The 12,805-nt window shown below is 44.8% G+C and overlaps 1 protein-coding gene and 1 pseudogene across 1 annotated transcript in view; both read right to left on the reverse strand.

Moving 5' to 3' along the window:
• CFAP54 (cilia and flagella associated protein 54) overlaps window positions 1–12,805 on the reverse strand; it is a 355,855-nt gene that overhangs the window by 321,908 nt on the left and 21,142 nt on the right. Inside the window, exons 4-5 of the mRNA XM_075553212.1 lie at window positions 12,027–12,198; window positions 6,650–6,708 (exon numbers count right to left, since the gene is read on the reverse strand). Coding sequence (XP_075409327.1) covers window positions 6,650–6,708; window positions 12,027–12,198 — 231 coding nt within the window. The remainder of the gene's footprint in view (window positions 1–6,649; window positions 6,709–12,026; window positions 12,199–12,805) is intronic.
• On the reverse strand, window positions 7,744–8,526 carry LOC142450541 (small ribosomal subunit protein uS4-like; annotated as a pseudogene).

Here is a 12,805-nt window from a genome sequence, read left to right on the forward strand (position 1 = left end):
GCCTCCTGGGGTCTCCAAGGCGGTGACGCTTGGAAGCTGCCTGCCACACCTTGTTCCTACCTGTGATCAAGGAGGCGTTCAAACTGCCTGTCTTAACCACCACCCCCACCCCCACCCCCCGGAAGAGCTCAATCACTCCATAAATGGTGTTATTACCATGATTTTACTTATAAGGTAAAATGTGAAACATAGGGTGGAACATTACTATCATTGTTATCGGTCTGCTTGTAGAAATACATCCAACACAGCCTTTTGTGTTGTCCTGCTGGGCCCCTGACCAAAGGGTGAGCAGTTGGAAACCCCCAGCTGCCCTGGGTGAGAAAGGCAGTCTCTCTACTCCAGTCGAAAGAGAGCTGCAGTCTCAGATACCCATGGGGGCAGTTAGACCCTGTCCTTTAGGGTCGCTATAAGTCAGAATTGACTCAAAAGCAGTAAATTTCATTTTGAGTTTTGTGCTATCCCAGCATGTGACTTTTCCCTACAGATTCATTGATGTGTGTGTGTGTGTGTGTGTGTGTGTGTGTTACATATTATTTACATATGACTGGAGCCAAGAACTCCCCCTGTGGATTATGAGACTGGGTCTTCAGGGGAGTGGAAAGCTTCATGTTTCTCCCACAGAGCAGCTGATGGTGTCAAATGGCTTGCCTTGGAGTTAGCCATTCACTATGCTACCAGATCAGCCTAAAATCATCCTTCAGGTTTAAAGATGAAAGGTCATTACAAAAAAATCAACTATTAATTTATATTGTTCTTCTCCTTATTCCTAAAATCTAGGGGGGAAAGAATTCTCAGTCTAAAGCATATACACTGAGTTAATTTATTTGCATACAAAAATATCTTTGAAAAACGACTATAAGTTTTATTCATATCCAATATGAGGGTCCTGCAAGAACACGGTTAGGGTGTCCATTAGGAAAAGGATCCAATTCACCACAAGATGGCAGCATAGCATCACCTTTATCCATTTTTATTATTAGCAAAGGATGAACAATGAATAAGGAAGACAAAAGAGCTGATGCTTTCCAACTAAGGTATTTGTGAAGAATATTGACTTCACATATGGACTGCCTGAAGAACAAGCAAATCTATCTCAGAAGAAGTACAGCCAAAACGCTCCTTAGAAGTGAGGAGAGCAAGACTTTGGTAAACTTTGGGACCAGGTATCAGCAGAGCCCCGTCCCTGGAGAAGGCAGTCAGAGACAAAGAAAACTGTCCTCCACCAGAAGGACTGACTCGGGGGCAGACACAGCAGGCTCAAACATAACTCTGATGGGGAGGGGAGTCCAGGATCAGGCAGCTTTTCAGCCCTTTTGTAGAATCCCTCCGAGTTGGAACAGACTAGATGGCGCCTAACACCCTCTTATGGAGGGAAAATGCCACGAGGAAGGACTTCACGCTGCTGTAGTGGCAGGGATGATCTCTGGTGGCACAGTAGGTAAGAGTTGGGCTGTTGACTAAAAGGTCAGTGGTTTGAACCCACCAATTACTCCTTCAGAGAAAGAAGAGGCAGCCTGCTTTCACAAACATTGTTAGCCGGGGAATCCTCCGGAGAAGTTCTACTTGCCCTAGAGGATCACTGTGAAGAGGAATTGACTCCAGTGGGTTTCGGTAATGGAACAATGGATAAATTGCCCAGAAGTGTTCAAGTCCCATGGATTGCTAATTTCCATTTGTAAAATGAAACTGGAATGGATTCTTAGAAGGCACAGATTCTACTGTCTTCTTTAATGTTGACAATGGCCTATGCCCATTAGTTTTCAGTGGCTACTTCCTCTGAAGTGGACAGCCTATCCTTCTTTGCAGTCTATGCTTAGTCTGGAAGCTCTGCTGAAGTCTGTTCACTTCAGGGGGGGGGCCTGCTGGCATTTGAAATATCAGTGACATCGCTTTCAGCATCCCAGGGACACACAAGCCACCACAGTACGACAAACTGACAGACAAATGCGGGAGACAATGCCTCGGCTCAAAACAGAGAGGACCAGAAAGATGTTTATTTACGCGTCATTGACTATACCAAGGCATTCAGCTGTGTAATCACAATGATAGAGAGCCTTGAGAAGAAGGGGAATCCCAGAATCCTTCATTGTGCTCGTGCAGAACCTGTGCATGAATCGAGAGGCAGTTGTGTGAACAGACAAGGGAATACTGCATGGTTTGAAATCAGGAAAGGTGTGCATCAGGTTTGTATCTTGTCACCATACTGATTCAATCTGTGGGCTGACCAAATCATCAGAGAATCTGGATTATATGAAGAAGAGTGTGGCACCTTCTTGGAGGAAGGCTTATTAACGACCTGCAACATGCAGATGACACAATTTGTTGAAAGTGAGGAGGACTTGAAGCACTTGCTGATGAAGATCAAAGGTCACAGCCTTCCCGATGGATTACAACTCAACCCGGAAAGAAAACAAAAATCCTCATAACTTGGCCAATAGGTAACATAGTGATAAATGGAGACAAGATTAAAGTTGTCAAGGATTTCATCTTGCTTGAATCCACGTATTCATGGAAACAGCAGTCGAGAAATCAAAAGATCAAAAGACACATTGCACTGGGTAAATCTGCGCACAAGACCTCTTTCAAGTGCTGGACGGCAAGAATATTGCTATGAGGGCTAAGATGTGCCTGCCCCGAGCCATGGGATCTGCAATTACCTCATGTGCATGTGAAAACTGGACACTGAATAAGGAAAACCAAAGAAGAATCAAGGCATTCGCACGATGGGATTAGTAAAGAATACTGAAAATACCATGGACTGCCAAACGAATAAACACATCTGTCTTGAGAGAAGTGCAGCCAGAATGCTCCGTAGAGGTGAGGACGGTGAGACTTCATCTCACAGGCTTTGGACATGCTGTCTATCAGGAGAACTGGTCCCTGGAGAGGAAGACCCTCGGCAAGTTAGACTGACACGGTGGCCACAACAATTGGCTTAAGAATCACTGTGAGGATGAAGTAGGACTGGGCAGCATTTGATTCTGCTGTGCATACATTCCCTATGAGTTGGAACCAGCTCGATAGCACCTAACAACAACAACAACAACAACAAATATATGCTTGGTAAAGTAGAGGTTGGGGGGGGGGCGGAAAGGGGGAAGAAGTAGAAAGCATCTCTCCGGGAGATGGACTGACACCGTAATAATGGGCTGGAACACAGTAGCTGTGAGAATGGCACAGGACCAGGCAGTGTCTCGGTCTATTATACATCGCATCGCTATGAGTCAGTACCAAATCCATGGCACCTAACAACAACACGAGCATTATACCGCAGTCCCCTACACCACTGAAGGAAACAGATTATAACATAGACAAAAGCAAAGCTCTGACCTCCCTCCCTCAGCATAGGCTGATGACCTACCTGTCTGAGAGCTACAGTGTTTCCCACACAAGAAGAGCCCTTGCCTGCTCTTGCTCACTGGGATCTCTTTAGGAAGGCAGGGTACAATGTAACAAATACTAACATCATTCCTTCCCCCACCCAATCCTCTTTCCAGTACATGAGCAAAAATGAGATGGGTCATTACAGGATTTGGCTTAGTAAATAAACCAAGTCTAGAACCGTCGAGTAGTTTCTGACTCAAGGCAACTCTATATCAGACACGAGGACTGGTCCTTAGGGTCTAAGGCTGTGGATCTTTATTGGAGCAGAGAGCTTCAGCTTCCTCCCTCAAAGCACCTGGTGGGGTTGAACTTCCAAGCTTGTAGTTAGCAGCCCCATATTTGGTTCTGATCAGCAGTGCAATATGGTGTCAACCCAAACCTCAGCTGCACATCCAACTGGAGGTTCAACCTTAAGCAGACTAACCCTTCTGAGCTGCAGCCTCCTCATCTGTAACACGGGGGCAATAACCTAATACTTTCCTGAAAGCGGCAGTATGCAGATTAAATGATAATGCTGAGAACGGCATCTGATAGATGCAAGGCATTAAATAAATATTAATGCATGATGATGGTGCTGGTGGTGGTTGTACTGGGGTATTAGAATATATGCAAAGCCTTTAGCATACAAAGGCTTCTGGCATGCCTCATAGGCATGTAACAGGTGGGCATTGAATAAGGAAGATTGAAGGAGAATTGATTTGTGAATCAATCAAGAATTGATTCATTGAAGGAGATTGGATTGTGGTGCTGGAGGATGTTGAAAGTACTGTAGACTGCCAAAAGGACAACCAAATCTGTCTTGGAAGAAGTACAGAAAGCCAGAGTGCTCCTTGGGGGCGAGGCTGATGAAACTTCATCCTACAGACTTGGACATGTTGTCAGGAGAAACTAACCCCTGGAGAAGGACAGCATGGTTAGTAAAAGATGGAGGCAGTGAAAAAGTAGAAGACCCTCAACAAGGTGGATTGGCGCCGTGGGTTGCTACAAATGGACTCGAGCACAGGAACAATGGTGAGGATGCCCAGGACCGGGCAGTGTTTGGTTGTGTTGTGCCTAGAGGAGCTATATGGGTTGGGACCAACTTGGTGGCATCTACCACCACCAGCAAGCACCTAGCGCACCAAAGGTATCCAGTCATAATAGCAATGGTAATGCAAATAGCCAGCTCCTCTATCTATGGGAGGATCGGGACTCGCAAGTGACACCAGGAAATCCCTGAGGATCGCAGGTCTTCTCCTAGGCCTGGCTGATGCTACAACAGACTCAAGCTCTCAAGTAGCTACAGAATCAGGGGCCTTCCGAATCAAGAGGGCCCAAGATATGCCTGGATCTCCTGGGCTTCCCTCTATTCAATGGAACCATCAAGTCCCTTTGGGTCTCTAGTCTCCGCTGAGAAATCAACATACCAGCTGAGCATTTCCGAATGTCCGGGTGCAAATCATTCATTTCCCTGAGACTTCTCATGAAGAGGCTGAAAAAAGTTCAGCTTGGTCTTCAAATGCCAAAGGCAGGACCACCCCACCACCCCAAACTTCCCACCTGCCCTTACTCCCCCACTTCCACCCCACAAGACAGGGGCCAGAACAATGTCTTCCTCCACCCCTGATTTTTTTTTCACAGAGACATGAAAATCACTTTGGATCGGGGGATGATGTCCTATCTAGACTATAAATAAGACAGTATTTTTAAGATGACTGGCACATTAGAATTCCCCCGGCATTAGCAAGGACAAACATTGATAGGCAGGAGCTGGCGCAGACAGGCGCTTTCCTTCTAAACACTGGCAGGCAAGGACCGCAACAGAGGAAATGCCCATGGTTCCACTTGTTGCTGCGTGGCCAGCGCAACGGGAGCACACCAATTCTTGTTAGGAAATCATCTGGAACGGAATGCGGAATCCTTAGAAGCGTCGGGAGGCCCCATTTCCATCATGCATGGGCGGGCTCTCCCTCCTTTCCATTTGCGCTTAAGAGGCTGGCAGGAGCTAGTTCAAGGCACAGTGGATAGGCGAGCTTTTCTCTACTGAGGCACAAAGCGGAAAGCAAACACATTGGATGCTATCCATGGAGCCTGGGAATCGCCTTACTTCCATTTCTTGGTTTTTAAGTGCTGTCACGCTTCATGTAATTGACTATGTCCAGACAAGCAGAGGGCAAAATGAGCTGTCCTGGGTGTTAGGATGTGCAGGGGAAGTCTGCACGCAGCAAAGAAAACCTGAAGTCGCAGTTTTTACTCCCTAGGAGAATGTCCACCTTTCTCTGCCTAAATTCCAGCGACAGGACAATGGATACAGTGAAGAAATATGCTCCTGAGGAAAAAGGGGCAGCCAATATTGTCAGGCAGGCAGCCACAAATGCTGACAACTTGCTCAGGCAAAAACTGAGCAGTGGTACCAGTAAGTATGGAGCTTTTTTTTTTTTTTAAGCCTCATGCACTCAAGTTAAGACTGAGCTTAGGTGAAGCATTGGGCTGCCGTGAGTTTGGCAATTCAAACCCACCAGCCACTATGTGGGTGGGGAAAAGATCGACCTGTCTGCTCCTGGTATGACTGACAGCCTCGGAAACACAAAGAGGCCATTCTGTTGAGCGAGTTGCACTGAATCAGTGGCAGTGGAGTGTTGGTTGATTTGGTTGGTTGGTTTGTTTGGTTGGTTGGTTGGTTTTATTTTGGTTGGGTTGCATTGGGTTAACTTAGGTTTGGTTTGGTTTTAACTAACATATGGGCTGTAAGTAAAGTCCATATGAAATCCAACATCCTCAGCATGACTTAAATAAGGGAGCCATGTAATTTAGCATCGAAGCTTGGACACTTTTAAGAGTGAAAGAAGGTACCCTTAATAATCATGTCAAGACAACAGGCACAACCCAGGGCTTTCATGGGCAAGCTGGGATGGATAGACATGCTATCGAAAGATTAGTAACGAGTGGGGGGAGGTGTGTTCAGTGTCATGTCTAACAGGAATTGCAACCTCAGAGACAGGGGGGCATTGGAGATGAACTGTCAACTTCAGAAATTCCCTTTCTAATTAATACTACACACACTATTTGTATTTTTGTATATGATCATTACCCAAGTGATTCTCTAAAGACAATAAAATTGTTATTATCCAAGTTATTATCTAATAACAATAAAATTGTTATAGAATTCACAAAATGTTCTTGTTTTCATTAGCATCTACTGTGCTGTGGAACTTAAATCCTCTGGAGAAATGGGAGCTGGTTAATTGGGGCAGAGGGCAGAAGATTTAGTCAGTACATCTCTTACCTTTGAAGATTGACCTATGATCATCAATTTTCTGCAAATAGTGTAAATGTGAATGGTACCTGGGTAGAGGAAAAAATATCATTAGCATACATGTCTTATAGTGACATGGAAGAAATGTCATATTCAAATTTCTATGGTTTAAGTCTGTAATTCCTAAGCAAGTCATCTCCTGAGGGAGTCTGATCAGGGTAGAGATTTAACAGTATCTTTTATATATAACTTATATAAAAACATTAAAAAACGAATATGACCTTGTTTTAATTACGTTGATTGGCACAAGGAACTTTAAGGCTCACTTTAAATGAAGTCACAGTTTGGAAAGCTGCTGAACAAAAAGTGTTTTAAGTGGCCTAATTTAGGTATCCCGTGGTTTTATAAGTTTATATAAAGTGTTAATGGCCCCCATGGTTCCCTTGTCACTGAAAACTAAAGATTAATGTCCAAATAAGATTGTAATACATATTTAATCAACATGGCATAAGGAAGCCCATATCATTTTTAAATCATAAAGCATGATAAGTTACGTTCTATTCATCTGCAGTCTCATATAACATGCTTCCTATTAAGAAAGTACATCTTACCAGCCCTCTAATAAGATACAAGAGTTCCAATGCCCATTCAACATCACAAAACTATGGCTTGGCACCAGGACATTGATGAAGGGAGGACACAAGGTTGGTATCCAGGTGGAGGGCAGGGTGGGGATAACATCACCAGGCATTTCTCTGGAGACATGATCAGGTGATAACTCAAAAACCGCACTGCCTTCCAGTTGGTCCTTACTCATAATGCCCTACCGAACAGAGCAGAATTTCCCCCTTTGGGTTTTGGGGGCTATAAATCTTTATAGGAACAGAAAGCATCATCTTTCTAAGCAGAGGTTAGTGGGTTCGAACTGCTGACCTTGTGTTTAGGAGCCCAACACATAACCCACTGTGCCACCAGGGCTCTTTGGGTACTCAAAAGACGGTGCTGTAAAAAGGGGGTGCCATGATCATGAAAAGTCATCTAAATATTTCTCTCTTTTTTTTGCACTTTCTTGATTATTTTTATTATCTGATTGGGAAACTAGGCCCAGGAGGGGCTGGGTGGGCTTAATCCTCCTCATCCTCACCAGCTCCAGCCCCGCCCTGGCCCTTGTTGTCATTCTTCCTCTTCACGCGGCCTGGGCGTCCTCCTCCATAAGGTGAGCGGAGGGAGAAGTCCAGGTGTTTCTGGGAGTCCAGGCGGACGATGAAGGATGGGATGTTCACCACCTGCTTGCGGACCCTGATGTGGCGCTGTCAGATCAGCACTCGGGCGTGGTGGATGGACTTGGCCAGACCCAGCTTGAAGACCTGGGTCTGCAGGCGCCTCTCCAAAAAGTCTTCGATCTTCAGGCCCAGGATGTACTCCAGCTTCCTCTTGCCCTCGTCCAGCACCCCAATGCGGACCAGCCGCCGCAGCAATGCATTGCCTTCGAATAGACGCCGCTGGTTCTTCTCGTCCAGCGTCAGCAACTCCCAGGCGGCTTTGCGGATCTTGGCCAGAGTGAACTTGACCCTCCAGACCTCACGCTTGTTGCGAGCCTGTACTCACCAATCAGCTTCAGCTCCTGGTCGAGCCGAGACTTCTCGAAGGGTCTCCTCGGGGTGTCATAGGTCTTCCAACAAACCCAGCTCCGAGCGACCGACCGACCGGCATGCTGGCTCCGCTGGCTCGTGTGCGCCTGAGCACCGGCCCCCGTGGCAAAAAGAGAGCTAAATATTTCTAATTATCTGGTCTAAAATCCGTAACCTTCAAATTTCAACAAATAGGAATCCTGAGTACGAGGTTAAACTAAAAGCTGCTGAGAAAACCGGATCTGTTTCACTTGATTAAAATGCACCTACCTGCATAATAAACATTTTATTACACGAATCAGCGAGAGAAAAAAATTTTAATCTTAGATCGCACCATCACTTCAGGGAGAAGCAGAAACCTCCTACCTGGGAGGCCTCCTTGTTGACACTGTTGGGCCCCTGACAGTCCGCAAAGACCCACTGTGGATTTCTCTACCTGGCTGTGCTGACTTGTGCACTTACTCTTTTTTATTAAAAAGCAAAAAAGGATAACTGTGTTTCTTTGCTAAAAATGAATAACAATCACCAAATAAGGGTATGCACAAGAAAGGCATACCGTGCATTGCATTTGCAGCGACTGAAGAGGAATCCAGGGGCCTGTGTAAACATGTCAGTAACAGGAGGCCCCAGGGGACTGCTCTCATAATGACAAGGACCCTCTGTATTTTAAAAATGTGCCTTTAACCTCCTCAGCCTGAGGATGTCCCAAGTAGAACTGAAATCTTCTTTGCTGGCTCCTGGATCTTGGCCTGAGTTACGAATTCTCCAAGCAGAACACTGGCGGTGGGAGTGAACAGTATAGAACAGAAATGCTGACTGCGTCTTGGGCTCTCAGGATGCCTCTGGAGGTGTGTTGTGTTTGACCCACATCCCTAATGGGACGTCCATTGGCCTCCTATTCCTAAAAGATGGCCACTACAAAGATAATCGATTGGAGGGTTCCGTCCAGGTGAGAAACAGGGTGTCCTCAGATACCTGCACACTCAGGTTTTAGAAAACAACCAAAACTGGTTGACTATCTTCAGAGCTAACAGTGTGCCTGGTCTTGTATAAGTCAATTAAAAGTAAGTGTAAGTCCCAATGTTTAACCAAAAGGGTGAAATGTTCCGATCAATTGTGAGTTGACTCATATATTTCTGGAAGTTTTGAAATTGCAGGACCTTTGCATTTGCTCTTTTCCTAGTTGGAAGACCCTTCACTCAGGCAGTGAAGGCAGTTTCTCATTAACTCACATCCTTCGGGTCTTTGCTTAAAAGTCATCTTGGACCATTCTATTTCGAATGAAAGGCCCCCTGCTCCTCCTCCCTCTTGCATGGTTTTGCTTTTCTCCATAGTTCTCCTCACCGTCTGACACGTTATGTCACTGCAGTTTGAGATTTTGATTTCAGCTTTCAATCAGGAGAACAGAGTGTTTTTTCTGTTGCCCACTCCTGTGCCCCTCACACTGAGACTAAAACCTGGCATATTGTAGGCGTCTGATAAATTCCAAGCAAATAAATAAAAATAGGAACAGGAGTGAGTAAAACGAAATGTGTGCATTTCCTACTGCCTAGCAATCTCCATCGTGGGCATAGATCCCAGAAAACTCTCACATGGGCCCATAAAAGGACATGTACAAGGATATTCATTGTAGATTTTTAGGGGAGGGAGGGGCCTGTTACAGAGAAGAGGCAAACCAGGTGCTCGTCACCAAGGGCATATGGCTATCTGGAACACAACTCAACAGGCCCAGCTAACGAACTCAATCTGCATCAGGGACCCAGCTAGACTCTCACACCATAATAACTCATGGGAAGGTATTCAAGAAGAAGAATAAAATCCAGAACAAACTACCACTTTTAAATTTAAAAGTACACATCAAGTAAAGGATATGGGAGACACAATATTTCAAGATAATATTTTAAGCTTATGTTCAGATTTTTGAGATCTGGACAATGATCTATATGGGATCATAGGGGCACGGGAACTTGAGAATTTCCCTGGGAAATTCAGGAGCCATCGTTACGCTAATAAGGGAGGCACAGCTCAGAAGAGGAGGCTGAGAATGGGTGTACAAGTGATGTCATCGGACTGTCTAGGCTAAGTTGGTAGATATTTTGTTATGTACATTCTCAACAACAAATAAATAAAATTCAGGGGAGAAACAACAGGCCAAAGACAAAGAGTGCTGCTGTATCACGCCTCCCTCCCACCCTTCCTGCACTATGTGACTCATGAACACAGATTCTCTGTTCTGGCTTGTCCTTGCCAAGACACATGAGCAACATGGGTGGAGAAAGGGCCACGGCCACTCAGGGAGTCCCGGATCCTCTTGCGGATGACTGGGCACCAAAGGCAGAGTCACTGCATCAGTCATTGACTGAAACCTCTCATCCAAAGTCGGACTCATCTCTGGCAACCAATGTAAATTCTAATTGAAGTCATAGTGGCAGCACAGCGGTTATGCCTTGGGCTGAGCTCCACCAGGTCAGCAGTTCGAAAAACACTAGCTGTTCCTCAGGGGAAAGATGGGGCTTTCTACACTGGAAGGTGGCTACAAATAAGCAATGAGTTGGGTTGAGTTGGGTTGGGTTGGGTTGGGTTGGGTTGGGTTGGGTTGGGTTGGATTGAGTTGGGTTGGGTTTGCTAAAAAAAAAAAGATGTGGGGTGGGCAAGAAAGGAAAAGGTTTGAAATAGACAAGGGAAAATTCAATCATTTCACAACATTTTATCCTGGTCTCATGCCCTTTAGACACACTGTCAGTATTTTCCTTTTTTTAACACAACACAGGAAGCGATCTGTTGTAACTTTAAATAGAGAAAATCAAATGCTACATTTTGATAGCTAAGATGCACTTCTTATGAATACATTCAAAGAGCATATCAAAGCGTACATTTTCAGAACTTCTATTCCCAACAAGTGAATGATATTTAAAATCAATCTAAGTGGCAGGGACCCATTGATCCTTCCCACTTGTTCCTTGGGATACAGCTCAATGCACACCCGACCCAGTGGAATCCCAGCCCTAAGACCTATGGGTGGGACCTAACGTGAAGCAATCACCTTCCCTAAAATAATCTAAAGTAATGAAATCAATCTTTTGAGGTCAGACATGTGCAGGGCAGATCCAAAACCGAATCACTTCAGAATTATGGAAACACCAACCAAGACAAAGTCACCCACAAAGGGGGGAAGGTGCCGAGGACAAATGAATCTACAAGCCCAGCAAATTCCAAGGACTGCGGCTACTAGAAGGTATAATAGACAAAGGATCTCTCTCCTCCGAGAGTCATTCTGTGGATTTGAACTGCTAACCTCCCCAAATGGGAGAAACGTAAGTTTCTGTTCTTTGAAGTCACCCCACCGGTGATATTCCCAGTATAGCAGCACCAGGAAACTGAGATGCGCTTATGAGATTTGCTTTTATAAGGGATTTCTGAAAGTCTGTAATACAATGTCTTCATCTGTTAGAGTTTAGAGTAAGACTGGCTGCAATAAATGTGCTGTGAAGTACTTCCTTTTTGCCTGTTTTCTGAAAGAGTGTTTATAACATTTGCATTATTTCTTGTTTACTCTTTTCACAGAATTCAGGAAGGAAGTCATTGAGGGCTGAAGTTTTCTGTGGGGGAATATTTTCCATTACAAATTATATTTCATCAACAAATATCAGTCTATTTATTAAATATATATAAACATCTATATCTATAACACATACAAAGTACCCAAGTTACTGCCAGCCTTGGCATTTGAGCGGCATTCAACTAGACCCGGTGCAATAGAAGCCAGGGGTCCATACCATTGAAGATAATCCAGCAGAGGTGCTCCTGGGGCAGAGCCACCTGCATGATGTTTCTCAAGGAGGACAAGATTTGCAGACACTGGATCACAGACTCTTTATTCTGTAGGTTTACATCACTGTCACAGACCAGCTGGTAGGTGCAAATATTTTTGCTGTTTAAAGCATGAAACTGAAACACAGGAGAAAATATAAGCACATAAAAACATAAATAAGCGTTGTATAACTTGGGAAAAACATTTCTTAAAACACACCAAACGAAATTGGAAACAATTCTGCTTAGATGACTCTAAGTATAGGACGAACCATGGTAAGATAGGTTTACTCAAAGGTGCTATTTCGCTTCTCCAAGCCAAAGGAAATTCAACGTGGAAACCAGAAATAGAAAGTCTATTACCAGAATATAGAATTAAATCCATTTTTGTAAAGCTACCCAGTGGTGGTTTGACAACCTTTCCTTGAAGGGTATTATCATTTGCATAATGTGGGCAGCAAATGTTGATTGAACCCCTCTATGTGCCACGGGGATCTCTGGCGCCATAGGGGCTTCCAAGTTGCACGTCTAACCACAAGGTCAGCAGTTCAGACCCACCAGCTGCTCCTCTGAAGAGTAGAATTACAGTCTAGGAAACCCACAGGGGCAGTTCAACTCTTGTCTAAGAGTCAGTGAGTCAGCATTATTCATTGGTAATGAGCTTTGGTCTTGCCACAATCTGCTAGGCAATAGGGCTTCAAAGATGAGGACGACGCATTCCTTGCTCTGTAGGTAACTGTCATCT

Source organism: Tenrec ecaudatus, chromosome 6, assembly GCF_050624435.1.
Source record: "Tenrec ecaudatus isolate mTenEca1 chromosome 6, mTenEca1.hap1, whole genome shotgun sequence".
In the NCBI taxonomy this organism is placed as follows: domain Eukaryota; kingdom Metazoa; phylum Chordata; class Mammalia; order Afrosoricida; family Tenrecidae; genus Tenrec; species Tenrec ecaudatus.